This window comes from Chinchilla lanigera, unplaced genomic scaffold (assembly GCF_000276665.1).
Source record: "Chinchilla lanigera isolate Chin_1 unplaced genomic scaffold, ChiLan1.0 scaffold00030, whole genome shotgun sequence".
Classification (NCBI taxonomy): domain Eukaryota; kingdom Metazoa; phylum Chordata; class Mammalia; order Rodentia; family Chinchillidae; genus Chinchilla; species Chinchilla lanigera.
This window is the reverse complement of record NW_004955431.1, coordinates 22,920,000-22,947,959: the sequence shown is the minus strand read 5'-3', so window position 1 is coordinate 22,947,959 and position 27,960 is coordinate 22,920,000. Positions and strand designations below refer to the sequence as shown.

Here is a 27,960-nt window from a genome sequence, read left to right as displayed (position 1 = left end):
ATGAGAAGGCACGATGTTGACGAGGTCTTAAAATGGATGCCGGGAGTCCGCTTCCTGATCGGTGAGTGCGGCTTCTTGCAGAGCTGGTTCTCCCCGGCTTCGTCGCCGGCCTGACGGTCCGGGGGCACCCCGTGAGAGGAGAAGAGGGGCCCGGGTTGAGCCTCCTCACAGTTCCTTGGCCGAAGTGCCGGGGATGGTCTAGAAAGCTTCGCGCGCGGTCCACGGGAGCGCTGCCATCCGCTCGGCTCGGAGGGGGCGTCGCGGCGCCTTCCCCAGCCAGTCAGTGGGAGAAGGTTTCCCTGTCCCGACCCCGCCAGAGTGAGACAGGGCGAGGAGCTTTTGAACAAGGAAACAGGCTCATCTTTACAGTTGTTGTATCCGGGAGAGCCGCTTCAGTTAGTGGGAATGCCGGCAGGCTAGACTTCCTACGCCGAACCCGTGGCGCTTAGTTCTGGGGCCAGGAGGGCCTTCTCCCCATTTGGGGATTGGAGTGCGGCACTGCCGTCAGAGAGCCTGCTGAGTTCCGGGTTGTGCCGCCAAGCAGGAAAAGGTGTACCCTCCTAGAGCCACCCTCTTGCAGTCTTGAAGCTTGTAAGTATTCTCACAGCGACATCGACTTAAAGTGAGCCTTGAAATCTTACTGGTTAATTGTAAATCTTTCCGTGCGAGGTCGAGGGTCTGGGGAAGTGTTTCCCAGGCCCCGTCTAAACAAACACTGTCTTTAATTAAACACGTGCATACATGCAGAATCCTGCTAAATATTTATCTGGGTAAGCAGAATGACAATTTAAATCCTAACTCAGCTGTATGCTTCAGTTACATTGTCTGTATCTCTTTGTATCATAAAAGTAAATAGGACATTTACATTAATATTGATATTACAGGCTAGCAAATATTTTAGTTAAGTAATTCCAAAGCACAGAAACTATGTATAATTATTTAACGAAATCTTTAAGATGAGTGGATAGTGGCTTGTAGTTATTTCACAAGTACCACTATATTTAGATTAGCCAAGATTCAGGTTTCTGTGATTATTTGTAATTGAATACAAAATACAGGATATAAGATAGCTTCATTTGCTAATAGAATTTACTTCCGGTCTATTAGAGACAGGAAACATTTATCCATTGATCTGTTCAGATTATATCTTTGGGGTCTTGTTTATAGGCAGCTGCCTGGTCTTCCAGAAAATATGACATTACTCAAATCTCTGTGACTTGCCCGTGTACAGTTTAGTGTAACACCTCACATAGATTTCTGTACTTTAAAACTACAGGGAAAAAAATCCTAACTAAATTTTAGCAAGTTTGTACTTATAGGCTAGAATCATTCTTTGGATTCACTCTTAAATCTTTGACTTCTCAAGAATGTTACCTCTCACCGCTCTGCTCTCTAAAAGTTCATAATTTAAAGCCACAGGGTGCTACTTTTGTAAAAGAAATGGGTCACAATGTATTGGGCAAGTCAGTTACCTCATCTGTAAAATGGGTATTGATAGTAATTTTTAGTGAAGAGATTGTTGTGAGGATTAATGGTAAACCAGTGCCTGCCACATTGTTTGTGTGCCATGTGTGACGATGACCTGCTTTATTTCCCTTTCTATTCTCTCTGTGTTCTGTTCTAGCTGTGGTTTCCTTTCCTTTCTCAGTGTCCTGATGTACAGATTCTCTGAAACTAGTAATCTTAGCTGGGCTGGTAGGTAGAGCATGGAAGACTTGTCTCCTGGGATTTAGTCAGTATTGCATATACTGGAAGTAAAGGGAGTGTTACAGCGAGGAGTGAGGTACCCCTGGGTGTCTGGGATCACTTAAATCATGTTAAGATCATAAACATTTTAGAGCTCTCTCAGATCATCTGATCCCACATTCCTTTTAGAGCTTTAGGAAGGAGACCCAGACAATTACAGTGACTTGCTTTGGACTAGAAAGATCTGACTTTGAAGACAGAGGTTTTGCCCCTGTAAACAGGGTAGTTCCCAGTTCCTGCACAGTCTGGTACTCTTGTTGTTACAATTTGAAATCTCTATGGATCCTACATTTTGAAAGATTGTGTTTTACTAAACTGTGTTCATTGTTTTTCTTATAAAAGTCAGATCTATAGATTCCAATCAGCGTCTCTAGTGAGCTAAGGAATGATGAACGCTTCACTGAATTTAAATTTCCTCACCTAAGGGTGGATTATTTGTTTCTCACTGGGAGGAAAAATATGTTGGGTTTTTGAAAATACTTAAGTTAACTTAGTGATTCTAGTTCTTGCCATGATATAGAATAGGAACTGCTAAACCAGTGCCCCACTGCCCAAGTATGCTAAATAATGACTATGATCGGTTTTCAGGGGCAAAAGAATACATAGCTATTCAGACCAGTTTAATTCAGAAATATTTTTGGTTTATAGTAGTGTCAGCCCAGGGCTAAGATGTTCTGCATAGTCATACAGAACGTTTTGTAGGATAATTGTGGGTTTGAAGAAATATTAAATCCAGAGGTGAAGAGTGTATAAAATAATGTGATGTTCAAAACTATAGAGAAAAAAGGTGTTGGGACTAAAATTACTAAGGTGTTTGGGATATGGACTAAAAAAAAAAGCTTATGAATTGATATTTTGGCTATTGTATAGACTGGCTATAATGCACATTTTAAAAGAGTTTCTACTTTTTTGGTATTACATATCTATTGAGAATGTCTAAGTAAATTTTCTCAGTTAAATGGTAATTTGGAGTTATCTGCTTTAAAACAAAGAAATACACTGTGAAAGGCATGAGTAAGAGACATGTTAAAGAAAAGTCATTCTCCAGCCAAAAACAGGGATGACAGGAGGCCAGACATGGTGCCACTTAGAAAATGCATGAATGACATACATATGTTATGTATAGAAAAACAGTGTTTTCAAACAGAGGCCCACAACAGAAGTCCCTAAGCCAGTCCATACTGACTGATTAAAGATGAGCTGCTACTCAATAGGGCATTTCCATTTTGAATGCTCCATAGGGAATGGCAGCAGTTATCTGTGCTTATCAGTGACTACAGAGTCTTTCTTTTTGTTTGTTTTGGCTTTTAACAGTCATAACAAAATGGCACATGAGTAAAGATTTTCAAGAACTAAGTTCAGAAACATACCTTATTTGAATTTTGCCTTGTTTTATGGGTTTGAAGGTGGGTTCCACTTTTTAAAATTGTTTTAATTTTCTTTTTTCTTTCAGTACACTCAATTCATCATGTTAGGCAAATGTTATCTTGAATACAGTTTTTCATGCCTTGTCAGTTGCAACTAAAAGTAATTTTGAGAAAGTCCAAAAAAACCATAAAAAAAAACGGATGACTATCCCATTATTGATATACTATTTTCTGCCTCAGTGTGCTTGTGTGGACTAAACACCTGTGGAGGAAAAGCAGACCTTTGAAGCAACTGAGACGGTGCCCCAGGAGGAGGCACATTTGGGTGCTGAGAGCATAGGCCAATGATGGCGAACATTTTAGAGCTTTCAGTGATACAAAACAGTTGGCTGCGGCATGTGTGCCATAGGTTTGCACCACTGGTATAGATCGTCCTCCTGCAGAGATGCAAAAACAGTGATCTAGCAGGCACCTTGCAACTGCCCTGTGGGGAAAACGTGCCCTGCAAGATGCAAACTGAGTTGGCACTTGGCGGCACCCTGTATGTAGTTGTCTTCCTGTGAGGTTAAGGCTTTCTGACTGTTTTGTGTCCTTCTGCTTCCAAGGTCTGAAAGAGTGCTCAGCACACAGTGAATGTGTAAAAGTGCCATGGACAGGAAAAGAAACTGTTAACACAGACCCTGCTTATGTTAAGAAATTAAATCTGAAATTTGTTACTGTCCTCAAGTCCTTAAATGGATAATGAGCCTGCAGGTATATTTTTATGGCAGTGGCAAAGTCGTGTTGGAGCTTATTACTGCTCTCCACTCCTTGCTCCTCAGAACAGTAGAAATATTTTTATTAATAGGATAGTAGTCATTTTCCAGTATCGGCATTTTTTATATGTTGTCTTTTATACTATCAAAGTATCTCAAGAGTGCCTCTGTTGCAATTTTTAACATTCACAGGCTAGATTTAGGAATGGGTTTGGGTTTTATGGGGCTTGGAGCTTGTAAAATTTTGGGTCTCTGCTTTAAAAAAAAAGAAAAAAACGAGTAGAAATTCTGAATAGAAAATATACTGCTATGCTCTTTGGAAGGGCCTGCACAGCTGAGGAGAACTGAAGTTTGAGCTCTGTCATCTGCATGGTAATTTACCTTTCATTTTATTGTTCTATATAGAAAATCAAACACAAAGTTTTTTAGTAGAAATTTTATATCAGCCTGGAAATAAGGAAATGAATAATTTTATCAGTTGCTAAGTGAGTAAATATAAGAAACTTCAAAATTATATTTTGAATCTTGTCACCCATAATAGAAATGATAAAAGTGTGATACATAGCCACAGAAATAATAATAGTAAAAGGAACTTGCCATTTATTGAACTCCTAGGATCTTCTGAATACTGGTTGAGTGCCTTATTTCATTTAATCCTTGGAATAACCCTGTAGGCAGTATAATTATCCCTGTGTTACAGATCAAGAAACTGAGGGTCAGAGATGATAAATGATTTCCTTACACCACTAGTGGGTGGTGGAGCCTGGAATCTAGTTGGAGGAGTTCCAGAGTCCTTCTTCTTAAAAAGCCCAGAGAATATTTTAGGGTGTTTCAGAGAACCAGCAACTAGTGAAGCTGGACCAAAACCACGAAACATAAAATCTGATTCTTTGGACCTGGGAGGAGGTTCTTAAAAGAGATTACTGCAAACCCTCTGATGTTTTTGTCACAGATATAATGGAAATGGTTTTTGATTCCTTGGTTAATTAAAATTTTTAGTAGCAATCTTAGCAAAACAGATTTCTGTCCTACCCCTTCAGAGTGATAGTAAGTCATGAGCAGTACAACCAGCTCCTTTATTCTCGACATCTTTTGAATGAACTGATTTGGCTCAGTGTGTATGTGAAAAGTAGGCTGTGCTACAGAGACCAGTGATAAATATGTGCTTAGTTATCATCTTAGCAAGTGATTCCAACTGTGATTTTAAAATATCATTTTTATTAAACTTAGTAATAATTAATGATTCTATCCATGGACTGTGCAACTAATGTTAAGTACAATGTCATCCTGAATTTTAACATTAATTTCCCAAATACAGTATTTCACTCAAAAAAGCTGTATGTACAATACTGTTAAATTGTTACAGTTCATTTAGTATTAGCAAACAGTGTAAAATTTAAAAGTAGGATATTCTTTATACTTCTTCAACTGATCGATCAGCTTAGATTTTTTTGTCTCCGTGCTCTTTACACAATAAGCTCCCTCAAAGTTTTCTGCATTCAAATATAGGGGAAATATCCATCTTTATTCTACTGTCTAGTTGGTATAGCTAGAAATGTAACTATACTGCTTGAAAAGTACACTGGTTTCTGACATTCTTGAGCAATGGATATTTTATTGAATTTCTGTGTTTTTAAGAAAAATAATTACCTATATATTAAAAAGTCATGATTTTATTTTCTTTTTTTTACCTTTAGACATATTTTGAAACACTCATTTAAATTGCTTTTAATTATTTTTAACTTATACAAGTGAAGATTCTAGCTATTTTAATATAGAGGGTTCTAAGGTTTAACAGACAAAAAAGTTTATATGGACTGTTCCTAGACCAGTGATAGACTTATTAGGCTCTTGGGCTGTCTTTTAATGGTTTAAAATTGTTTCCAGTGCTATTGTTTATGTCTTAGCTCATCCTTTTCATTCTAGAAGAAAAGATGTGGAGCGGACTGCTGCCTCCTGGCCTCAATGAAAGTGATATTGAGTTGGATTCTGAAGATGAGCCCACAGTACAGAACTTTGATCATAACTTACAGGAAGATAAAGAGGATGGGACCATTGGAGAAACAGAAATCGCAGGTTGCTCGGCAGATGAACCAAAACCTGAAACAGAGACCAAAGCAAATGCATATGAAGAGTGCCCTTCTGGAATTCCCTTAAATATGTGGAATGTAAGTTTTTCCTGATGTGCCTTTATGAAAGCCTGTATGTGTGTGTGTGTTTTTCTGGGTTTTCTACTGTGGTCAGAATGTATGTTCTTGGGATGTAGCAGGTAGGGAAGGTGGGCCCAGAATGTTTTTTCACTGTTCTCTAAATCTGCAGATACTTTTAATATTTTGATTTTTGTTGCTGTTTTTCATTAAAAGGGTAAGAAAAAAATACTATGTAGAATTAACTGCTGTGCCTGACCTGAGAAAGGTTTCTCACTTCACTTTATCTGTTTATCTGAGTCATTTAGTTTCACTCTCAATTATCAAACAACTTAACACCAGAAGTAAAGAATATCAAGCTTAGGTTGTGAGCATCCCAGTAATAGAGTATTTCCTATTTTCATTCATTGATATCTTTATAAATGTCAGAATGTTTTTACTACTTGACATATTTGTTATTTTAAAAATACATGATTTTCTTCAGTGTATTTGTTTCTTTTTTAAACTTCACGTAGAAATTTCAAGAACTGCATAAAAAACATTCTGAACAGAAAACTTCAACCTCAAGATTCAGAGGGAAAAGGAGAAAACGCTCCAGAAAAGGTGTTGTTGTTTTTTCTTTAAATTCAGATTGTCAGGAGTTCTGGTGCTAAATTGTGAGTAATTGAATTAAGTAATTTTTGGTTTTTCGGTTTTTCTCCGGTAGTGGGAACCGAACTCACGACCTTGCACTTGCCAGGCAGGCGCTTTTGCCGCTGAGCTAAATCCCCAGCCCTGAATTAAGTAATTTTTTAAAATGTGATTTGAAATAACTGAAGTATTGATGTTTTGTGAATTCTTTTCAGATAAACTGAAGAATGAAAAAGAATCTCAAAAGTAGGTAGAATTTAAAAATACTTACTTTAGTACTCATTTCTGATACTAATCAAACATAAAGAATTGTATGTATGATTTTGTGTAATTGTAGCAAATAAAACAGTAAAATTAAAATGAGCAAAACAAAACTTAATTGATTTTCTTGCAGTGAGCAGTCCTTAAATGAAACCCAGTGGAAGGAGCTTACTCAGTACTTTGGAGCCAATGATAGATTTGAACCCCCTGTTAAAAAGAAAAAGGTTGAAAAGGTAAGATCTTTTAAACTGCATTTGGTATTAAGTGGTTTATGATTAGTCTTGTCTGAGGTACTTGTTCATTAGTTCATTTGGTTAGAAAGTTATAACAACCATTGTGTACCGAAAAGATGCCAGAGAAACAGGTAGATGTGTAGTTATGAATTATTAAAAAATTTAGAAAGGAAAAGAATAGGTCATAGTGAAAAAATGAAATGAGACCCTCACTTGAGTTTGGGTAGTCAGGGAAAGCCTTTCTTACAAGATACCATTTCAGTGAAACCTGCAGAGTTGGGGGAAAAAACTACGTAAAGAGTGATTGTGCAGAGGCAGTAACATGCGTGAAGATCCTAAGGAAGAGTTATCCTGGGGCTTTGAGAAAATAAGAAGGCCGGCCTGGCTGCAGTCCAGTCAGCGTAGCAAGGGTGCCCCAAGGTAAGATTGGTCGGGCTGACAGGGAGGGACCAAACTGGATAAAACCTCAGGAGACACAGGAAGTAGTTTTTATTTACAGTGCGATTATGCATCTTTAAGGGGTTTTAAGTCAGTACAGCGATGTAATCGAATTTATGTTTAAAAAAATTGTCCTGGTTATTAAATGTGGAGAAAACATTATGGGGCCACAGAAGTAGATAGAGGACAGTTAAGAAACTTCCTGGGGCCGGAGATACAGCTTAGTGGCACAGTGCCTGCCTGGCAGACAGGGTCATGAGTTTGATTCCTTCCACAAGATAATGTTGAATTGAACAAGAATGGTGCTGCTGAAGATGGAGAAAACTTGAAGTTGAACAATAGTGTGGAAGTGGAATCAACAGTGTTTGCTTGTGCACTGTGTATGAATTGCTGGGGAGGGCTTGGGGCATAAGGAGGAAGAGAGTGGTGCAGGGTTTTGCCCTAAACAGTGGTGGGCACAGTGATACTTACGATGATGAGAAAGACTGGGAAGGGAAAAGATGTCAGAGTGGAGGCTATGCAGAGTTCATTTTGTGTACTAGGTGGCACACGACACAGTATATGGTTAGTAAAATGTGTAGGAGTTCTGGAGACGCGAAGGTTGAGAAATGAAGTTGTCAGTCTGTAGAGTGTAGTAAAGTCTTGAAAGAGTAACTCGTGAGTCACATAGAGGAATATTGACAGGTTAAATATGTATGTGTGTCCAAAGTAAGCCATGCTGTGGAGAGCAGTGATGAATATGTGCTTAGTTACCATCTTAACAAATGATTACAACCCTAGTTTTTTTACTAGGAATATTTTTAAGGTTTTACTTGTAAATTAGTCTTTGTAGTTACAGTATTTATTAGTTTTTTTTCATAATTATATTGACTCTACAATGCCTGAATTATTTCTTGGTGAAATTAAAGCCATGAAATGAACTTTTTAGCCATTCTAAAAAGTAAAAATTTAGAGGATGTTTTTTAGAGTCTATCTTTACCAGGATTTTATTGTCCCATTGCATATGAAATTATATCTTTTTGTTACTGGCCAAATATGGCTAGCTCTTATGCATTATCTAAATTTGGAATATGTTTAGTACAGGATATTAGGATTTATTGTAGTACAAAGTCTTTTAAACTCAGTTTTAAGAACTAATGTTCTCTTTCACATTATGCATTCGATGTGTTCTACAAGAATATTATAAGTCAGATGCCATTCTAAGAGTGAGATCTCTATTTAAGGGAAGTGGCTGTAAGTCACCTATTGATCTGTTTTATAGCTTTGGATTTGCTTAATGACAGCATTCCTTTGTGGAACTAAGATAGGAAAGTTATGCCAGTCTTCTAAACAAGGAAACTGGTGCTGGTCAGGCTTGTGTCAGTTCAGGATTTTGCCAACACATAATATTCTACAAATAAATGCAAGCATAAAAGGAAAGAATGGGTTTATAGAGGCCAAATTATTTTATATTCTCTTGGGAGTTCAGTATAATTGCATGCCAGCAAGTCCACACTGATTCTTTGGTTTGGGATCATAGTTTTACGTGTCACCCTTACACTGTTGGGCTCAAGTCTCTACTGTGAATCTAATAGAGTAAATAAACAGTAAAGAATGTCCACATTGGAGGGCCAAGATAAAAGCTACAAGTAAATATAAGTCCAGGAGATAGTAGGTACTGCTCATTCACTCTGGTGAGGATCATGAAAAGCTGTGGTGCATTGTGAACAATACTGACGTGGATTTCCAGTCAGTTACTTTATTTCTCTAGAGCAGAGGCTGATCTGTTACCATACCTTGGCCTTTTTATTTTGTATTCACTCAGCTCTGAAGAACAGTAAAGCAAAACAAACTTCTTAATCTTATGTCTATCGTGTAATGTTTTTTCTTTTCCTTTTTTGGAACACTGCCACGCTGAAACGGTTGCTCAGCCCAGAATGTGTATTTACAACACCGCTGTCACCTGCTTGCCAGACAATGCAAAGAGGCTTGTATTTTACAATGTAATCTTCCTAATATCCAAAGCTGTTTTAAAGTGTTCTTTGTATTAAATACAGCTATAATTGTGTTTCTGGCAGCAGTTCTGGGACTTACTAATAATTCCGTAATCATAACATAATTATTTTTGAATCTATGTGGGAATTATTATTTTGGATCTATGTGGGAATTTCTTTAGAATAAATTTCAGTCATTAATTTCACTGTAAATGTCTCCAGTATTCTTTAGTTGAATCAGTTTGATTAGTCAACAGTCATTATTACAGCAGTTCCAAAAAGTAGTGGATACTTTTTGGCACGAAAACTAGAGTTATTTTTAAGAATTGTTGGAGTATTTGTATGTCTTTTTTTTTTTTAAGTTGTTTATGAGAGGAAACTGCTATTGCACAGTGTGTCTTTTTCAAACTTTTGTTTTAAGTGGAATACTTGTTCCGTCTAGACTCTTACGTGGAACTGCAGTACACAGGTCAGACAAAAGCCTGACTGCCTTGAGGGGGCAGCAGGGGAGGTATAGGAGTGTGGGAGTGTTGTGGTATCATGAGTTTCCCCTGGTATCAATTACAAAGTGTTGTCTCTGATCCCTCTGTGATCCCTGTGGGCTGGGTAGGCAGGGCCAGTGCCAATTCTCATAATACAGATGAAGAAACTGAAGCTTAGTATAATTTGCCTAACAAAACAAACAAATAAGGAATGAAGTGATACCTAAAGTCAAGTCATTTGGTTCCATATGTAGCGTTTTCTGAATACTGTAGCTGATCTGTGTATACTTATTTAACTCAAATGATTTAAATGAGTATAATTTATATATATAGGTAACAAAATCATAAATAAGATTTATAAATAAAATAAATAAGATTCATATTTGTATAAAAGGTCACCCCCTTCCTCCTTTATGGAGAAATAGCCTCATTTTTTCCCTTAGATATTTAGGTTCAGTCATAGTAAAACATTCTTTTGGTATATAAGTTATTTGTATTATGCTTTAAAAATTAAATGTTATCCAGATGAATAAATATTTAGTAGTATAATTTTTATGGAAATGTGGTACAGCTTGGCTAAAAGAGCTTTAATCACATATTAAAAGATATTCTGCTATGCATGTATGGATGATTAGTTCATAGTGTTAAACCTAGTACCAGTAAATTTAATGTTTGTTTTGTAGTCATACCTTCTTGACATCAGCAAGGAAACTTTATTAATTAGATCTTGGTTGTTACCTCATGGGAACCTGTTAGATAACTACCCTTAGATACATTTCCCACCTGTGGCCAAATTGCCATTCCTAAATTTGTCTGCATTGAGATGTGTGTTAAGTTCTGATTCTAGCTGAATAACACCTTAGAAGCACAGCAAGACACTGCAACTACTAGTAGTACCCTATGCCACTGGCCACTCCCTTGGTATGTAAAATGTCCTGGACAAGTCAGATGAAGGCCACTCTTGAGTTCAAATCCTGTGAGGCTTCTCACTGACTTGGAAGTTAAATTTTATTTATAATGACTACTGACTAATCAAATCGATTCTAGGTACCAGCAGTGGTCTGCGAATAGTACCAGTCCATGAGCTGTTTACTTTGGTCCCTCTAAAGCTAAGGGGCTTGTGGCAGAATGCACAATAAGAACTAACAGTCTTCACATCAGGACAGACAGCAGTGATAACCTCACTGGACTTTGGCTTCTCTGCTGATTTTTAGGCAGATTATGTTGCTTTTAAAGTTTCATTTTAGCAAAGGCTACACAGGAACAAAATTGCTCTAGTTGACTGGTAATCAAGCAATATACTGATGGGGGAGACATGCTTAGTACTTCTGTTATTAAATAAGGGGGGCTCAGTCTGTAACTGAATACTTGGAAACTTAAGGATATACTAGGTAGCCATTGTTAGGATAAAACTTTTTTTATAAAAAGTATATGTTAGTAGACCTTTTCAAAGTTTTTAGTCTGTAGTAGTTTTGCAAACTAGAATCATTTTATTAATGTCAACACATCTTTCCATAGATTCATGCTGAGTCCTACCTAGCCTGGTAATCATAAAATTTTAATTATGATTTCTTGAAGCATCTTTAGTAAATTAAAACATCTCCATAGGAAAAGTAAATGATTTTATGTAACTTGCTCCCATGTTTAACATTCGGCCTAGTGTCCATGGTCCTGAGCTGTGGGGAAGGGTGTGGTTAACCGTGTAGGCCTCACTGCTTTATCCTTAGGTACTCTGACTCTGACCAGGATGGGGAGTTAAGGCTGTTTCCTTGTCTTTCAAGCAGGATGTTTCATGGAGTTGTTAGGATTAAATGAGCTTTCTTAATAGCTAAGCCCAGGGTCTACCACGTAATAATCACTCCATAAGTTTTAACTATTACTATCATTAATGTTGTCGTTAAGGGAATTCTTTGGATTAAGATTCTGAATCTGTACCTCCTTTTTATTATTAATTCAAGATATTATATAACCTCGGGTAAGTCATTAATGTTTTTAAGACTTGTTATCCATAAATTGTAATGGTAGCAACAACCTTGTAGGATTACTGTGAGAGTTAAATGGTCTCCACATGTATTGGATTTAGTGTACTACTATGACATAATATTTGCTAGCAAATTGTTACATTTCTTTCCTGCCCTTAACTTTTAGGATTCTTTTCTTTTTAGTCAGGCCTTGAAAAGAGGATAGACCAGGCTGTGGATGAGTGGGATGTTGAGAAGGCTGAGGAACTGAGCAACCAGCTAGCTACTCGAGAGGTGAGTCAACCTAATTATACTTTATCTTTGTTTCTAGTTTTTTCTAAAATGAGTCTTCATTCTTTTTATGTTCATTAATAAAGTCAATATTAAAATAGTTTATTTAAGACTTTCCTTTTTACCCCCCCCCTTTTGCTGGTGCTTTTGTTGTTATTTTGTAAAGTACTAAGCTTTACTCTTATCTTTAGTGTTCTTAAATTTGCTGGTCTAAAACTTAATGTTAGAAATAATCCATGATTGATATTCAACCCTAGCTTTACCGAGATTAGAGAGATTTTTTTCCAGGTGGGGTTTCTTTTTCCATTTATATCTTTAAGTCTAACTCCCCCCGAGGGTAGTTGTATGTTCTAAGGTCACAGCCCTCAACCTTTTCTTAACCCTTGCTGACATGCTTTCTTAATGAGTACTATTTTGTATACACTTTCCCAGCCCTAGAGAATTTGAAGTCTTTTCTGCTATAGTCTATATAATACAAAACTACTGTGTAAACTAAATATTCATTTTCCTGTTACAGAAGGCCTCATGAAAATCTTTTACTCTCTGAGAAGGGGTGTGGTGGGGAGGGTGTGCCTGCAGTTGAGAATTAACCTCATGAAGAGCTCATATTGGCATATGTTTTATTGTTATTCTGTAATTCCTTTTTGTTCTTTTTTTAAATGTCTCTACCCTAGTTTGTATCCTTAGTGCCGGGATCCTTCTTCCTTTACTCCATTCTCAAACCATTACTCTTTCTGGTAATAGTTTCATGCAGACCATTATGGGTCATCTGGGCCATGCTCAGTTTTCTAACTCAAAGCACGTGAAATTTTCTTTCTGAGACTCAAGATAACTTTATTTCAGTAGTCTGTTCTTGGCAAATAACGTACACTCTTCTCCCATCCCCACCCCCCCAAAAAATCATTCATTGAAGGCTGTTTGGTGGAATTTTTACATGTGATTTCTCCCCTGTTTTTGGCCTCAGGCTTTAATGATCTTGTAAATTTTATACCTTTAATGTAGAAAAATAAAACAGGTTCAGAAGAGAGGCATATGGATTGAAAATTATCTTTTTTTTCTTTATACCTTTTAAAGTCATGTCCCACGTGAAATACTTGTGTGCATAATATGTATGCCTGTGTATAATGCTTAATATAAAGGAAATTGTAAAGCCCTGGGCCCCAGTGAGGAACATTTGCAAGAAGTAAGTTTAAGTGTCAGTTTTGTGACTTTTCAAAGAGCAAGCTTACATTTCTTAAAAGTATTTTTTACTGTGGTAAAGTAGACATAAAAATCTTCACCCCTTAAGTGCATTCAGTTTGTTGTACAGCCACCACCCGTCTCCAGAACTCTTCATCTTGGAAAACTAAAACTCTGTACCAATTAAATAGTGACTTCTCATTGGGAGCCTTTTCTCTGTCTCTGAATTTCACTCTAGTACCTCTTATAGGTGACATCGTGACGTATTTGTCCTTTTGTGTCTGTGTATTTCAGGTGCCATAATGTCTTCAGAGTCCTCTGTGTTGTATGTATCAGAATTTACTTCCTTTTCAAAACTAATACTCTGTCATACATACATGTTACATTCTCAGTGTTTGGTACATTTTGATTATGCATTTAGCTGCCCCTGGACACCTTGTATTACTCAGCTTTTCATTGTTGTTACAAAATACTTGGGAAAATCAACTTAAAAGATTTATTTTGACTGATACTTTCAAAGGTTTCAGTCCGTGGTTGCTTAGCTCTGTTGGTTTTGGGCCTGTGGTGAGACAGATCATGGTGGAGAGGGCCTAATGGACGAGAGCATCACCTCTTGGCAGTCAGGAAGTGAAAGAAAGCAAGAGACCTCATGGTTCAGTCCCTTCCCAAAAGTCCATCGGCTGATAACCGATCCTTTAGCACATAGCTGAAACTTGGTATTTCAGCCATAATAGATTTTTGACTACTACAAATAATTTTGCTATGAACATGAGTGTCCAGAGACCTGTTCAAATCCCTGCTTTCAGTTCTTTTGAGTATATAACTAGAAGTAAAATTGCTGTACCCTAAAAATTTAGCATTTTTGCTTTCTTTTCTTGAAAAATGCTCTCCTTTCTTATATTATAATACTTCTTGTGCTTATAGCTTGACATATACAAAAAGAGCCCTATTTTGTTTTGTTGGTTATACCTTTCACATAGTATTTTATTTGTGTATTTTGAAATAAAAAGATGAAGGTATTATATTGTAAGAAGGTGAATTTTAAAGTGTGTTCAGTGGTCTCACAAACTCAGTGGGGTTTCAGTGTTTGTTGGTTGTTACAGTGGCTGCTACTGTATTAGTAAGATAAGGGTCCTTATTCCTGCACGGTGAGCTATGTATCAAAGATGACCTTTTAAAAAGTCCATTCAACGTAGTGTCTTTTGTTTGTTGGTAAGTAAACTATTTGTCACTTGGGACTTATATTTCCACAGAAGTGCTGTTTGGGGAAGTGGCTTAGTTTCTTGGCCAGCTTGCATGTATAGTTAACCCATGAGATAGCAGACTTACACCAGTAGTGTATCTAACCTCCACATTGTGTAAAGGTGCCCATGAAAAACATCAGGGAGTGGTAGGGACAGGCAGTGCTTATGGGGTTGGAAGAGACTCCAGAGGGTAGGTAACAGTCATAACCCTAAGGTGTAGTTGTGTACCAAGACATCATGTTATGGGGGTACAGAAGAGTGGTTCAAGAGCTGAGGGGGCTTTCAGAGCCTGGAAAGCACACAAGCAGTGACAACCAGTCACAGGTCTGTATCACAATTAAGTAAGGGGTTGTAGAAGCCGATGGAAGCCTCAAAACAAAACTTTTTGGAGAACTACTGCTTAAATGTATTAGTGATGGTAAAGTATTCTGTGTTGTGGTACGTGTTAAACAGGTGTCTCATGAATCCCTTTAAAAGTTCTGGCAGTGTGTTACTGGTTGCTGTTGGATGCTGGCTGGTCTGGAGACAGCTAGATAGTTCCAGTACAGTATTGCACTTAAGACTTACAGACACTTAAGTAAGGGAAATCAGCAGGACCCGAGTATGGCTGCCCTGTTGCTTTTATAAGTGCTATGAATTTCATTGGTCTGTTCAGTATTACAGGACTTGACAAACTGGTTTCTCATTGTCATTGGTTACCTAACCTTCCCTTTAGAAGACCTAAGAATTGTATATTATATGATTTTCCAAATCCATGGCAGCTGTGAAAGCAGAGTTCCCAGGTCAGCCAATTTTCTGAGGCTTTTACCTTTAAGGAAAGAGGAATGGGTAAGGCAAGGCCTAGGCTACAGTATTATTAAAATGTGGGCACCGTGTGGTCTATTAGCTGCTGTGCATTTTCTTTTTTGTCTTCTTCTATTTCTTAGCACACCCACCAGAAGTGGGGGGAATTCTTTGAGAGGCATTCATTTTACTGCAGGTTCTGTGTTCCTTTTTTTAGTAGAATTAGTAGTGCTGACATTTTGAGCTGAACACATTTTACTTTTAAAAGAAAACTTTGAGATTATTTGATTTTTCAGAAAGTTGGAAATTTATGATGAGTTTTCCTTTCCAGTCTATGCAGTTTAAATTTACTAATTGTCCTACTGAATTCCTTTAAAAATTATATTTATCTTGGTCTATGACATTATCTTATGTTTTCAAGTTTTTTTCACCTTGAATCTGGAACAATTCCTCCATTTGTTTTTATTTCTCAGGACCTTAATATTTTTGAAGAGTGGAGGCCAGTGACTGTAGCATCTCCCTTAATTTTGGTTTGTCTGTTACTTACTCAGGATTGATTTCAGACTATGCAGTTTGGGCAGAAAAATCACGGAAGTGATTGTTGTGTCCTTCTCTCCGGCTGTCTCCTCATACCATGTATTGGTGGGGTTGCTTTGATTATCTGATTAGGGTAACCCCTCCACTGTAAAGTTACTGTTTTTCCTTTGTAATGAGTAAGTAACTTGTGGGAAGACTGGAGATAATCTAAAACTGTGTAAATATTCTCATTCTCGTACTTTCATCCACTTATTTTAGCTTCTTTTGCTAATTCTTTTCTTGCTTGGGACATTTATTATGATTGATTATGATGAGATGGCTTGACATGTCTAGAATATGAACGGATTGTACTTTACATCTTGGCTTATCACATCTGAAATTTGTTTTAAGTGGGATACTAGATGATAGAATCTTTTCTGTATCTGTGTTAAATCTCTTAGTAAACCTGGCTAATTTCCTAGATAATGCACAGGGCTGGGGATCGGTCACCATATGATTTTCTGCCCAGCAGCTGTTTCACTAACCTTCCCTACTTGTTCACTGGTGAGCTTGCCTTGCTGAATGCAGTGTGGGGCTGCCTGCCGAAACATCTAGGAGCAGTGCTTTAGAGACTTTAGATACAAATGTGCGTGTGTTTCTTCGAGATACAGTACTGTGTTTCTGCTTTGGAGTTTTGTCATTCTGCCATTTTAGAAATGGGAATTTTATAACACTCGGTGTTTTCCACTTAAAGGACGTTTTTCCTTGTCATACTTTGTGGAAAGTGAGATAGCTTTAGAAGTACATGATATTTCCAGGACTTACAAGGATGGAAAACATTTTTCTCAATTGTTCTTACTCCACATAAATATAATGATTTATTCTAGTAAAACTAATTAAAGTTATTTAGTATGGGATTACAGAATTCTCATTAAAAGAGAAAACAAAAATTTGGGCCCTGTACTTTCTCTAGTTCAGTAGAAAGGCATCTGGAAAATGTGCAGATACAGACATTGGAAAGATACTGATGCCATAGTAATTAAGTACCTGTGACAAATAACTAATAAAGATGAAATTCTTGAGTGAATAGTTTAAGTTGAGAATTACATTTTCCTATCTATCCCCTTGGTGCCAGTCACCATGGATATGAGCCATGGGGTATGAGTTTGGGGCAGAGGCTCTTTGTGAGTTTAAGTGTGTATGTGTACATGGTAGGTGTTTTTTTTAGCAAATCAGGTGTATTGGTTTTTAATCAGTACCATTTTCTTTTTTCAAGAAACAGTGACTGGGACCTGCTGATAAAGCCTTTGCTCAGAGGCACAGATCTCAGAGTTCTTAAAACCTTTTCCAGCTTTAATAAGTGAAGCTAATTTTTGATGTTTAACATTTATAAGCCTGTGAAATAAATAGGACAACATCAGTTTTGGGATAAATAAACCCAAAAGTAGAACCATTTCTGACTGATAATAAGCCTTGAAAGCAGTTATTTAAAAAACAACAACAAAAATCCCACTAAAATAGGCTCGACAGTGTGCTGTCATTGCAACGTAGCAAGCACATAATTTTCCATTAATACAATAATCGTATCCCCTTAGATTACTGACGACAGTAAGGACATATAGGACCTGGTTTGGAGAGGTGATCCAAGTTCACATGTCTGAAGCCTGGATTGCACTTCAAATCATTAGTTTTGCAAGGGAGTGTGTAGTGGGCTGTTTTCAGACTGTCCTTCCTATTGGTTAAATACATCTTTGTTGTTAAAAGTCTTGGAGGAGAAATGAAGTGAATACATAGGTTTACATTTGTAGTATATTGATAAAACTGTTCTAATTTGGAAAGAAAAGTTGTTTTTGTTTTTTAAGAATACATATACCCATATACTGAGCATGCTTGTGGCTTGTTAACCTCTGTCTTAGAAGTGTGTTCTATTCATTCACAGCAGCACTTTAAAAATACTGTCCTTTGGTATTATCTTTTCTGACATGTTATCTTCAGTACAGTACACATACTAATTTATAGAAACCGATAGAAATAAGTATTTTGAAATTAAGTGCAAAAGCCTAGATTTAATTAAGTAGGCAGCAGGTAGGTTGAATTTCACATTTTATACAGACGATATTTTTCTAAGCATCTTCATGTTACTGATTGTAAATGCCAACTTGGTTTGGCAGCCGAACAGTATATTTCCACCAGTGAGTGAGTCTTACCTCTGTGAGGTTTCAGTTATGCCTGTGCATTGCTGAGGCAGAAATGAACAGAGTTGACTGTAAACTTCCTTTAGCTTTGCATGGCTTGTAACCTTTAAGATTAAGCTTATCCTATAAGTAACTGAGACAGGATGGTCTGTGGCTGTACCAAGTACACTTGACTCCTTGAAAACAGTACTTTGTTTCTTCGTTTCTTTGATGATTTTTAGGGTGTTAATATTCACATTCAAGGTGCTTTGGTTATAATCCAGTGCCATCTTTGCCAAGGCCATAATCTTTTGATTTAGGGTATGTTATGATAATATGTTTCATATTTTAAAGCTCATTTTCTTGAATTTATAAATGAGGACCCACGGCAATGACTTGATGTTGAACATGTTATTAATTTAGAATCGAACCAAAGTATCACAGGTAGAAATGAAAAAATATATATTAATATTATCCTTTGTCTATTGTGTATATATGTAAATAAACCAGAAATTTAATTTCATTATAAGTGCAGTAGGCTGGCTGGATGTGGTGGTGCATGCCCTTAATCCCAGCACTCGGAAGGCTGAGGCAAGAAGATCACTGTGAGTTCAGAGACCAGTCTGGTCTACAAACTGAGTTCAAGGCCAGCCTAAACTGCGTAACAAAACTCTGTCTCAAAAAGACAAAACAATAAAAATAAATAAGTACAGTAGACTGCTTAAATTTGGGAGCTACAAAACGTAGGTACAGTTAACAAAATAATAATCATTTGTTAATATTTAAAGGAGGAAGGAATGACTTTTTTAAAAACTGAAGTTTAAATTGAGTTGTTTGCTTTCATAGCTCAGTAAATCAAGTGGGTAGACTATTAGTTTGTAGCCCACACTTTTTCAGAGCAATTCCTAGAAAATCTGAGGACATTCTCAGTAGAGAACTACATATGTACATTTGAAGAGAGAGGTTCTACATTTTATGTTAACTTCTAAAGTGTAGTCATTTCGCAGAGCTGTGGACATCATAGCATTGGCTCTAGCATTTGTGATTTTTCCGAGTTAGTTTATTACGTTTTGGCTTCTCCTGAGAGTTTGACTACACTTCACCCTTTTCATTTTGGTTATTAGTGTAGGTGTAAGTGCTCTTTATGGAATGGGAGCTTGAGCACCACCCCACCGAAGCCTTCCCAAATAACACAGTTTTGTCAGATTTACTTATCGCAGTGTGTCCCAAAACAGAATCCAAATTAAAGAAGTTAAATTGAAAGATGGTGAAGCAAATCTATTGTTTCTAAACCTTTTCTTCTGTAATCCAGAAAGCAAAATTGTTTTCTATTTTTCTGAAAACTTTGAGTAAAAATATCTTGACAACCATGTTTCTAAGGTAAAACAGTTTGGTCACATATAAAGCTGAACAATACAGTGCAATTAGGTATAGTAAAAATTTATCCCTGGAACTTATGACCCTGCTCAAGGAGGGTAGGGCCTTTTTATTGTCTTAATTGCTATGACTTCTAGCCACCGAAGATTGGGTAAGCACAGTAACAATGCAGTGAATATTACTTATATACATTAAGAGTTTATTTGTATGGAAAGGAGATTATTTTGTTGCTAGTACTAAGGAGTGTGTATGATGAATGTAATCTATAGGTTTGCTATAAAAACAAATGATCATTTTTTACAAAATAATTTCATAAGAGTCATCTGATATCAGCAGACTGGAAAAAATACATTTTCTGTCTCAAATTTTACTGTTCTGCCTTTGATTCCTGTTTTATTTTTTCTTATTTTTGTTTAATCCTTTCTAGTTAAGCAGTAGGGTTTAGGGCCATTTTCTCTTCGGCACATTTCGCTGATGGGTAGTGAGAAAGAATACAGGACACGGGAGAGGAAAAGACCTCCCACCAGCTAGGCTGTTGCTTCTCTGCAGCTCCTTCAGCTGCCTAGGGAGTTGGGAGCTCCCTGCTTTCAGGCGAGAGTGTGTGTGTGTGTGTGTGTGTGTGTGTGTGCATGTGTGTGTGCGTGTGTGTCCGCTGGGGATCATTCAGAACTGACTCCTTTTTATTAACTTTGGTCATCTCTCATTGCTTTTTAATTTAAACATTTGCCCATGTATCATTTTGTAGTCTGCACCGTCTGGGGTGGGAGTTGCTTAAGTGGTAATTTTAATTCTTTGAAGCCTTGTTCTTCTAAGTAATTTAGTTATTACGTGTGGTGAACGTTTTGTGTGATATATGGAAAATAAGCATTGTCCGTCCCGGTAAGGGAGGATCTGTGTGCATTCCTTTACATCTAGTTTCAAGATATGTTCATTCCCATAAAAAAAACCTTGAAGTTGGAGCATTTTAACCTCAGAAAAGTAAGATACATCTTCAGTGATGGGTCTTATCTCAGGTTTTTAGGTGTGCTTACTCAGATCTCATTGCATTGTGGATGTTTTCTTTTAACCTTTGGGGTCTGATTGGGTGATCACCTTGAATAGTGTTCCTTGTGCTCTCTTTTAATTATGTTTATCTGTGCTTTTAACTAACCCTAAAAAAAGATTTCAGATGTTACAAGTCTAATTAAAGAGACAGACAAAGCACAGTTTATACTGTAGATTTTTTCTGCAGTTCAATTAATCAGCATGTTTTCTCTTTTAATTAAAACCATTTTAGTAAATTAAAGCCCACAGCAAAACACATATATAATTTGTTTGTAATTAGCTCTTAATTGGTGGTAGTTGAAGCTTAGCACCCTTGGTTTCTTTCTTCATGATTGCCATTTTATTAGCAGCCAGTCATTAATTAATCTTTTTCTAATTAGCTTATAAAACTGTTGATGGCACATTATTGTAAATGTGATTTTAAGTTCAAAGCTTGTTAATAGGCTTTCTTACTTAGAAGAACAGAGATAAAGAAATTGCTGAAAACAGTACTACAGTTCTTTTAAAAAACTGTCTTTCTTATGGAGGCTGTGTAAAGCATCTAACAGCTTATGGTTAATTTTTTAATGCTTTTTTCCCTTATGAATGGAATAAGTTACTTGGATATAAATGTCTGTATCCAGGAGTAATTTCAGCAGTATAACATCTTTCCTTTGGAATACTATAACCTGCATATAATTTGAGGCTTTAATAGTCATCGTTAAAACAGGTGTTACATCAACTATTTTCTGTGAAATCAAAGTTGGATATATGAATCTTTATGTATATGTGTATATGTATATGTGCACATGCTATATTATCAAAGGGAGTTGTGCATATATACTGTATATCTTTTTGATATTTTTTAAAACCAGAATTTATTGGATTATGCTTTGAAGTAGTGATACGAAATTGTAGGTATAAGAATAAATACGAGATGTGCATATAATTACACACCATATAGATCTGTGTAGTACACGAACATACACAAGCATACACCTGCCTGTACATGCACATTTTAAGATGACAATGAAATTAGGTTATTTCCTATAACAGAGAAAATGACTTGATTTAAATCAGAGTTAAATGATTAGATATAGCATAAATTATTTGCTGTCATCAGAGCTTTGACATCTCAGGTATGATCATGGAGAGAAAGGTACCAATCCAAATGTTGACACCCTGCACTTACTATAACACATACCGTCTTACACTGCAGATTGAGCGAGCCTGTCAGTCACAGGATACACTTTATTGAAATACACTATTGGTTTCATAAAATTCCTTAACTGCATTGCATTCTGAATTTTTTTGTTTCAATCGATTATTAGTGCAGTTTTGAAAGTCATTTTTAAAACCATAGCATCACCAGTCATTGGAAAGTGCTTGTTCTTGTTTGCTGCTTGAACTTCGTGTGTTATTTCAACTTTGGCTGTTTCTTTGCTTGTTTTTTAGAAGGCATTTTATGATGCCATGCAAGAGACACTAGAAAGGGATAGCTGACAAGGAAAAAATTAAAAATTGGATAAAAAGTAAATGAATAATGTCATATTACTAAAAAGATGAGAGGCTAATTTGTGCCGACTTTTTGCTAATTTTGTTCAAGCCTCAAAATGAGGAGCTGTCACCCGTTCTGTGTAGCACTGATGACAGTGCCAATGATCCATGAAATAAGCTGCCGCTGGCTTTGTTCTGATAAGAATGAACAAATCTGCACAATGTTCAGCTCCCAGAATCTCATTTTCATACTTGCATGCAGGCTAAAAGAAATAAGCTGTTTGCAGGCTTGATTAATCAGACATTGGAGGGGTTTTTGTCTCTTTGATCTCTTTCGTCTCCTAGGTAACTTGCTTGACATTAATGTTGAGCTTGAGTAAAGACAATCAGGAATTGTCGACTAAACTGATATAAAAATTAAAGACCTTAACACTTTAAGTACTCCAGTAATGGTTCCGCTTTACTTCAGAAAACATCTGTTTTCATTTAATTAAAGAACAAAAGGGAATGGCATAAATATTTTTCATAGAGACCTATTATTGCATAAAAAGTTAAAGTATGATAATTGGTATTTTTAAATAAGTGCCTTGAAAGTGTTCAAAAGGGAGCAAAACTTCATAAATCTGTTACAAGCCAGTAATTTTGAGATGAGTAAAATATTTTATGAAACGGATAAGAAGTTTATAGTTGTGCTAGATTAAGCTGTTTGAATCAGATGTTTCAAATGATTCTCAACAAACTTTACATGACAACATTTGGCAAGAAAAACTAACTTTATTTTGAAGTTTGTCTTTTAAAAATCTGTACTATAAGGATGTGCCATTATATCTATTTTACAACCCAATATGATTTACACATGCTAAACCTGTAAAATTGAAAGGAATTAAAAAAATGTCGCCGTGCATTTGCTTGAGGTTATGCAGACGCTTTTACAAATCTTCCAAGTGGCTGTAAAGATGAATGCCTCAAGGGTCCAGCCAGGGCCCTGCTTTTCCAACCAGCTAAAGCCCTTATCTTAAATCCAAGCAAAGTACCATTAATCTTTTTGAAAGACCTTTTATGGCTTTTAATATATCCCAAATTAGAACATTTTACACCCTTGGTTCCTGAAATATGGTGATAAAAAGCCTTTAGAGCTTAATTTTCCTTACCGCATGCTCTGACCAATTTGCAGTTCTTTGTGATAATGTTTAGACACCTTAATTAAAATGCAGCAAAATATTGGATGGTCTATATGGAAAATGCTGATACTTTGGCTACACGTACAAGAAAATCTGTATGTATTTTTATTCATTTAAAAATATTTCTTCCCACATTGTGTTGCTGTAGTTATCTGATGACCCAAAACAGTCTTTTTAATACAGAAACCATTGACCAAGCTTTTGTGATGTTTACATTGAGTAGGAAGATGCATTTTTCTTTTTATGGAAGCAAAAGGGTGATTCTTGTCAGCTTATTTTATTTGTTTGTAATACTGAAACAGCATGTCTTTTGTATTCTGGAACTTGAGTTAGTCATCTTGAATGGGAAACTGCATTTCTTCTTAACCGTCTCTTTTATTGGAGGCCTTATTATCCTATTATATTTCCAGATATGTCTTATTCTTTTTTCTTCCTCTACAAAACAAGTGAAACACATTCATCTTAAGCATGTGAGCACGCAAAAAGGTTATGACTTTCTATCATCATTACAAACTAAAAGGTGTTTTCTGTAAAAAAAATACATAAACCAGATTTGTTTAACGTTTATCAGTTGATAAACATTCCATTTATTGTAGCCCATCGTAAAATAACAGAAATGTGTGTTTTATGGGAACAACTGTATTGTTTGAAGGTGTTGCTACGCACCCACTAGTCTATTTAGTTTACAAGTGATAGAGCCCTCACTTGTGAATACTTGCTTAATGCATTCTAATGAATTATTTTTAACAAGTTTATACTGTGTCTTAGGGACATACGCTAACCCTTTACTCTGGCACTGGTTATGCTGGGTTTGGCCTTAGCCTTGCTGGAACACTAAGGGCATTTCCATTCTTCAAGTATATGACATGTCAGGGTGAAGAGCCCACTGAAGTCAAGGACTGCACATCCAGACACTTGGAGATGCTTCTTGGTTTGTCTGTTCCAAATCCAGGAAACCCGTACTGGGGAATTTCAATAAGTAAACATGTAAAGCTTAATACACCACAGTTTTAGAGAATAATTTGCTTACATGGTTAATGGTATATGGCAGAAATATTTCAGATTGCTTTTGTTTCTTAGCCAAACTATAGGCTTACTTTAAATAGGATACACTATCTTTTTGCATTTATGTATATGATACAGAAGTGGGGTTAATGAAAAACTACAGATTTTTTTTAACTACAGATTGTTTTACCTTTGGGGCATAGGGCATAGAAAAGAGATTGTCTCATCCATATGAGTGTGGACGGCCTGTTGCACATCATAAACATGGGTCATAAGCTGTGTTTTATGGCAGAAGACAGCTTCTTGGGTGCACACACTGTTGCCCTAATGTTGTCCAGCCCCTTGCATTTATGGTGCCATCTGAGTGTTTCTGACCAGTGGGCCATGAACAGTGTGTGTCACTTCAGGACTAAGAATTTAAGAGCCAGTGTGAAGCCCTCCAGTTCTCCGGCCCGGGTGAGCCTGAAGGTCACATGTGGAAATGCCGGCGTCTTGCGTTCTCGAAGTGAATGAGGTAAAAGCTCAGCCAGTGAGATTTGGGAGTTTGACACTGCACTGTTGAGTAGCTTCACCCTGCAGGTGCTAACTTGATTCTTTGCGTGACAGACAAGTGAGCAGTTTTTCAGTGGATAGGAATTCCATCCTGTTGAAAAATGATGCCCCAGCATCCTCCCAGAGTTTCACTTTCCCCTGAGATGATAATGCTACAGCCCTTTGATTCTTAGCCTTGTTTTGGTTGACTTAGGTGAACTTTCTGTGATAAAGAGCTGGGAACAAAAAGAACCAAAAGAACAAAGCCAGCATTGAAGCAGTCATGCCTCATCCCTATTTGCACTTGGATAGCAAGCTGTGTTTGATTTGGGACTGGGTCTCCAGCACCTACAACAGTGCCTGGCAAACTGTACATCTGTGCCTTCATAACGTTTGTGGGATAAAAATTCTCCCTACGTGAAAGATGACTGCAGTAGTGCTGCTGACGTTACTCTGAGTGTTGAGAAGATGCTGAGGTTGATGATTTCTCCAGCGGTCTCTTAAGTCACAGTCATTCTTCTCTTCAGTGACTGTCCTGTTGAAGCACCTTGGTTTGTTAGCTTACTTCCATTTGCATATTCATCCTTGCCTGAACTGAAAAGAAAGATCTGTTTTTCTCTCATTTGTAAAGTCTACTCAGTGCTTGATTACCCCTTGTCTCTTTTGCCCTAAAAAAAAACTATTCTCCAAGAAGAGCTGGAAGACACATCGAGCATGCCAGACCTTGTTGTTCTAATTGGCTTCTTTGCTTGCACATGTGTTCACAGCCTTTTTCCATGCCTTCCTGTTGGCAAGCAGATCTCTAAAACTTAGGCTTTGATGCACAGACCTCAGACTAGTCGTTTCATCTCTTCCACAAATCTGCTTGTCTATTAATATACATCAGGTTGAACAAAGGAGTAGAAAAGGCAGGAAAAACCAGAAAAACTTTTAACTTTCATTGTTTCAGTTGTGTCCTTACTGGATCAGTATAAGCCATCTGTTATAGTTGGGTATTTTAATATAAGAGCTCATAGAAACTAGAAGGTATCAGCGTCCCTGTCTTGGAGATACTTGCCAGTGAAACAGTTCTGTAGCTAGAAAAGAGCTGGAGAGATGCAGAGGCAAGGATGTTACAGACTAAATTAAAGATAGGGGCTGGGGATTTAGCTCAGCGGCACAGTGCCTGCCTGGCAAGCACAAGGTTGTGAGTTCGATTCCCGGTACCGGAAAACAAAACCAAAAAAAAAAGATCACTTCTTAGATGGGGTGTTCTTTTAGAACAGACCTGGTAGGATTTCTGATTGCAGGTCAGGGGCCCCTGAAAAAAGGGCCCCACCTAGGGAACACCTGAGTCCTGCAGTCCAGCCTTTTCATGTTCTGGGACCTTTTATACCCTTTTCTCTGCCAGAGACTGAAACGCTCTTCCTCTCCATGCACAGTGCATTTATGAAGTAGTAATTAGCGTTTCCATGTTTTATTAATCCCATCTGTAACTGCCAATCAGAGCCTCTGATCACATGAGATAACTGGTGTGACCATACTGAGTTGCTATAATTCTAGCCCAAAGCAGAGAAAGTTGATGTCTCTGTCAGTCTGTGCAGCCTTATCAGGGATTCCTGTTCAGCCTATTGAAATGCTGGGATAGCTTGAAGAACCTCATTACTACCTTAGTGGACCCTCGAGGGGCCTCACTTTGGAAAGGATTTCCATCCAGGAGATGGTTCAACAAGGGTAGAAGGTCTTTGGGGAGGGGAAGGAAATACGGGCCACATCTGAGTGTTGATTATACTTTGTTCAAGAAGCATGAGCATAGAATTTCTGATCCCAGGCATGGCTTTCTTAAAACTTCTCAAGTTAAGTGTCATTATAATTCTGTATTATCTGGAATACTAGTTTTCACATTTTTTTTCTCCTTTGTAATTCTTAGCTTGGTGTACAAATTGCCAAAGCAATTGCCTGCCACAAGTTTGTAAAAGCCAAAAAGGAGGTTGAAAACTCGCAGGCTGCTCGGAAAAAGAAGAAACTCGCGTGGGGGTAAGTTTCCGTAAGACTTTCCAGTAGTGATTCTGCTAACTTCGTAGGAATTTCAGACAGCCTCATATATTTGATGAGCCCAGTTTGTTGGTAACTTTTATTTTACTCTGTCTCTTTGTGTATAAGATTATAAATATGGAGCCATTTTTTCATCCTGTTGTTTATTTTGTATGCAGTGGAGTGTGGAATTGTTTTGCTTTGGTCACATAGTCAACATGCACTTTAGCAAAGTTTTAATTTTATTTTAGAAATAAATTGAGATTTTCATGTTTTCATTTCAGGTTTGAAGCAAAGAAGAGATGGGAAACCAAAAGCAACATGGGATATATGTAACGGGACAGAATTCTTCAAGACACATGTAGACTTGTGTGCTTAATTTACAGAAAAGATTCTTCTGCTTAGGTTAAATATATTAGGAAATTGATAGAAGTAGAAAAAAGTAAGCATAAATCTTGGGAGTTATCAACTCTTCAGTTTTTTTCTAAGAAGTTCATTCTGTTGAAATAAATGGAATGAGGTATTTTGTTATTTATGTCAGAAATCTAAGCGCACATACAGGAAGAGGAGATAGGATTTTATTTATTTGTATAGACCTATAGTATAAAATCAATTTTGCTTTTTATCTGTTCGGTATAGCATAACCATGATCCTTGTACTTTCTTATCTGTTCTTGGCATAACTGTAGTTTTTCTGGAATTATGTTTTTAAGATTGGCTTTTGTTAAAAATGGATTAGTCATAAGTGCAAAAAAGTCTCAGTTGATGCCGTCTTTCCAAATGACTGTAATTATCTTAATGCTATAAAAACAATTATTGATTCTTTATTGGTAGCAATGGCATTGTTATTTCATAGTCCAATGTAAAAGCAATTGATTAATTTTTGTGTACCTTCAGATGAAATGATTACAATGAAAAAAGGACAAAATAGAGTAATTGGGGGCTGATTTAAATTCAGCTCTGTCTAGAATGTCTTCCTGTATCTCTCAGCCATATCAGCCTTTAAATTATGGGATGGTTCTTAGAAGAAAAAGTGCTGTGACTATTAAACAGACAGTCATAACCCAGGGTAACTGAATCATCTAAGAACTGGTTTGTTTTACTATTATTCCCAGTTACTCCTTAAAAAATTGAATGAAATATTAATAAAGATA

General features: G+C 36.9%; 1 protein-coding gene across 2 annotated transcripts; it reads left to right on the top strand.

The window, feature by feature from the left end:
- On the top strand, nucleotides 1–27,884 carry Fam204a (family with sequence similarity 204, member A). Of its 2 annotated transcripts, none has more exons than XM_005387877.2 (8): nucleotides 1–61; nucleotides 5,795–6,036; nucleotides 6,531–6,618; nucleotides 6,861–6,891; nucleotides 7,040–7,139; nucleotides 12,198–12,287; nucleotides 26,704–26,810; nucleotides 27,092–27,884. In XM_005387877.2, the coding sequence occupies exons 1-8, from the start codon at nucleotides 1–3 to the stop codon at nucleotides 27,141–27,143; spliced, it is 771 nt and encodes a 256-aa protein (XP_005387934.1). In that variant the 3' UTR covers nucleotides 27,144–27,884. The 2 variants fall into 2 exon arrangements, with proteins under 2 accessions (XP_005387934.1, XP_005387935.1); XM_005387878.2 differs by lacking the exon at nucleotides 1–61 and adding an exon at nucleotides 68–591.
- Nucleotides 27,885–27,960: the final 76 nt, after the last annotated feature.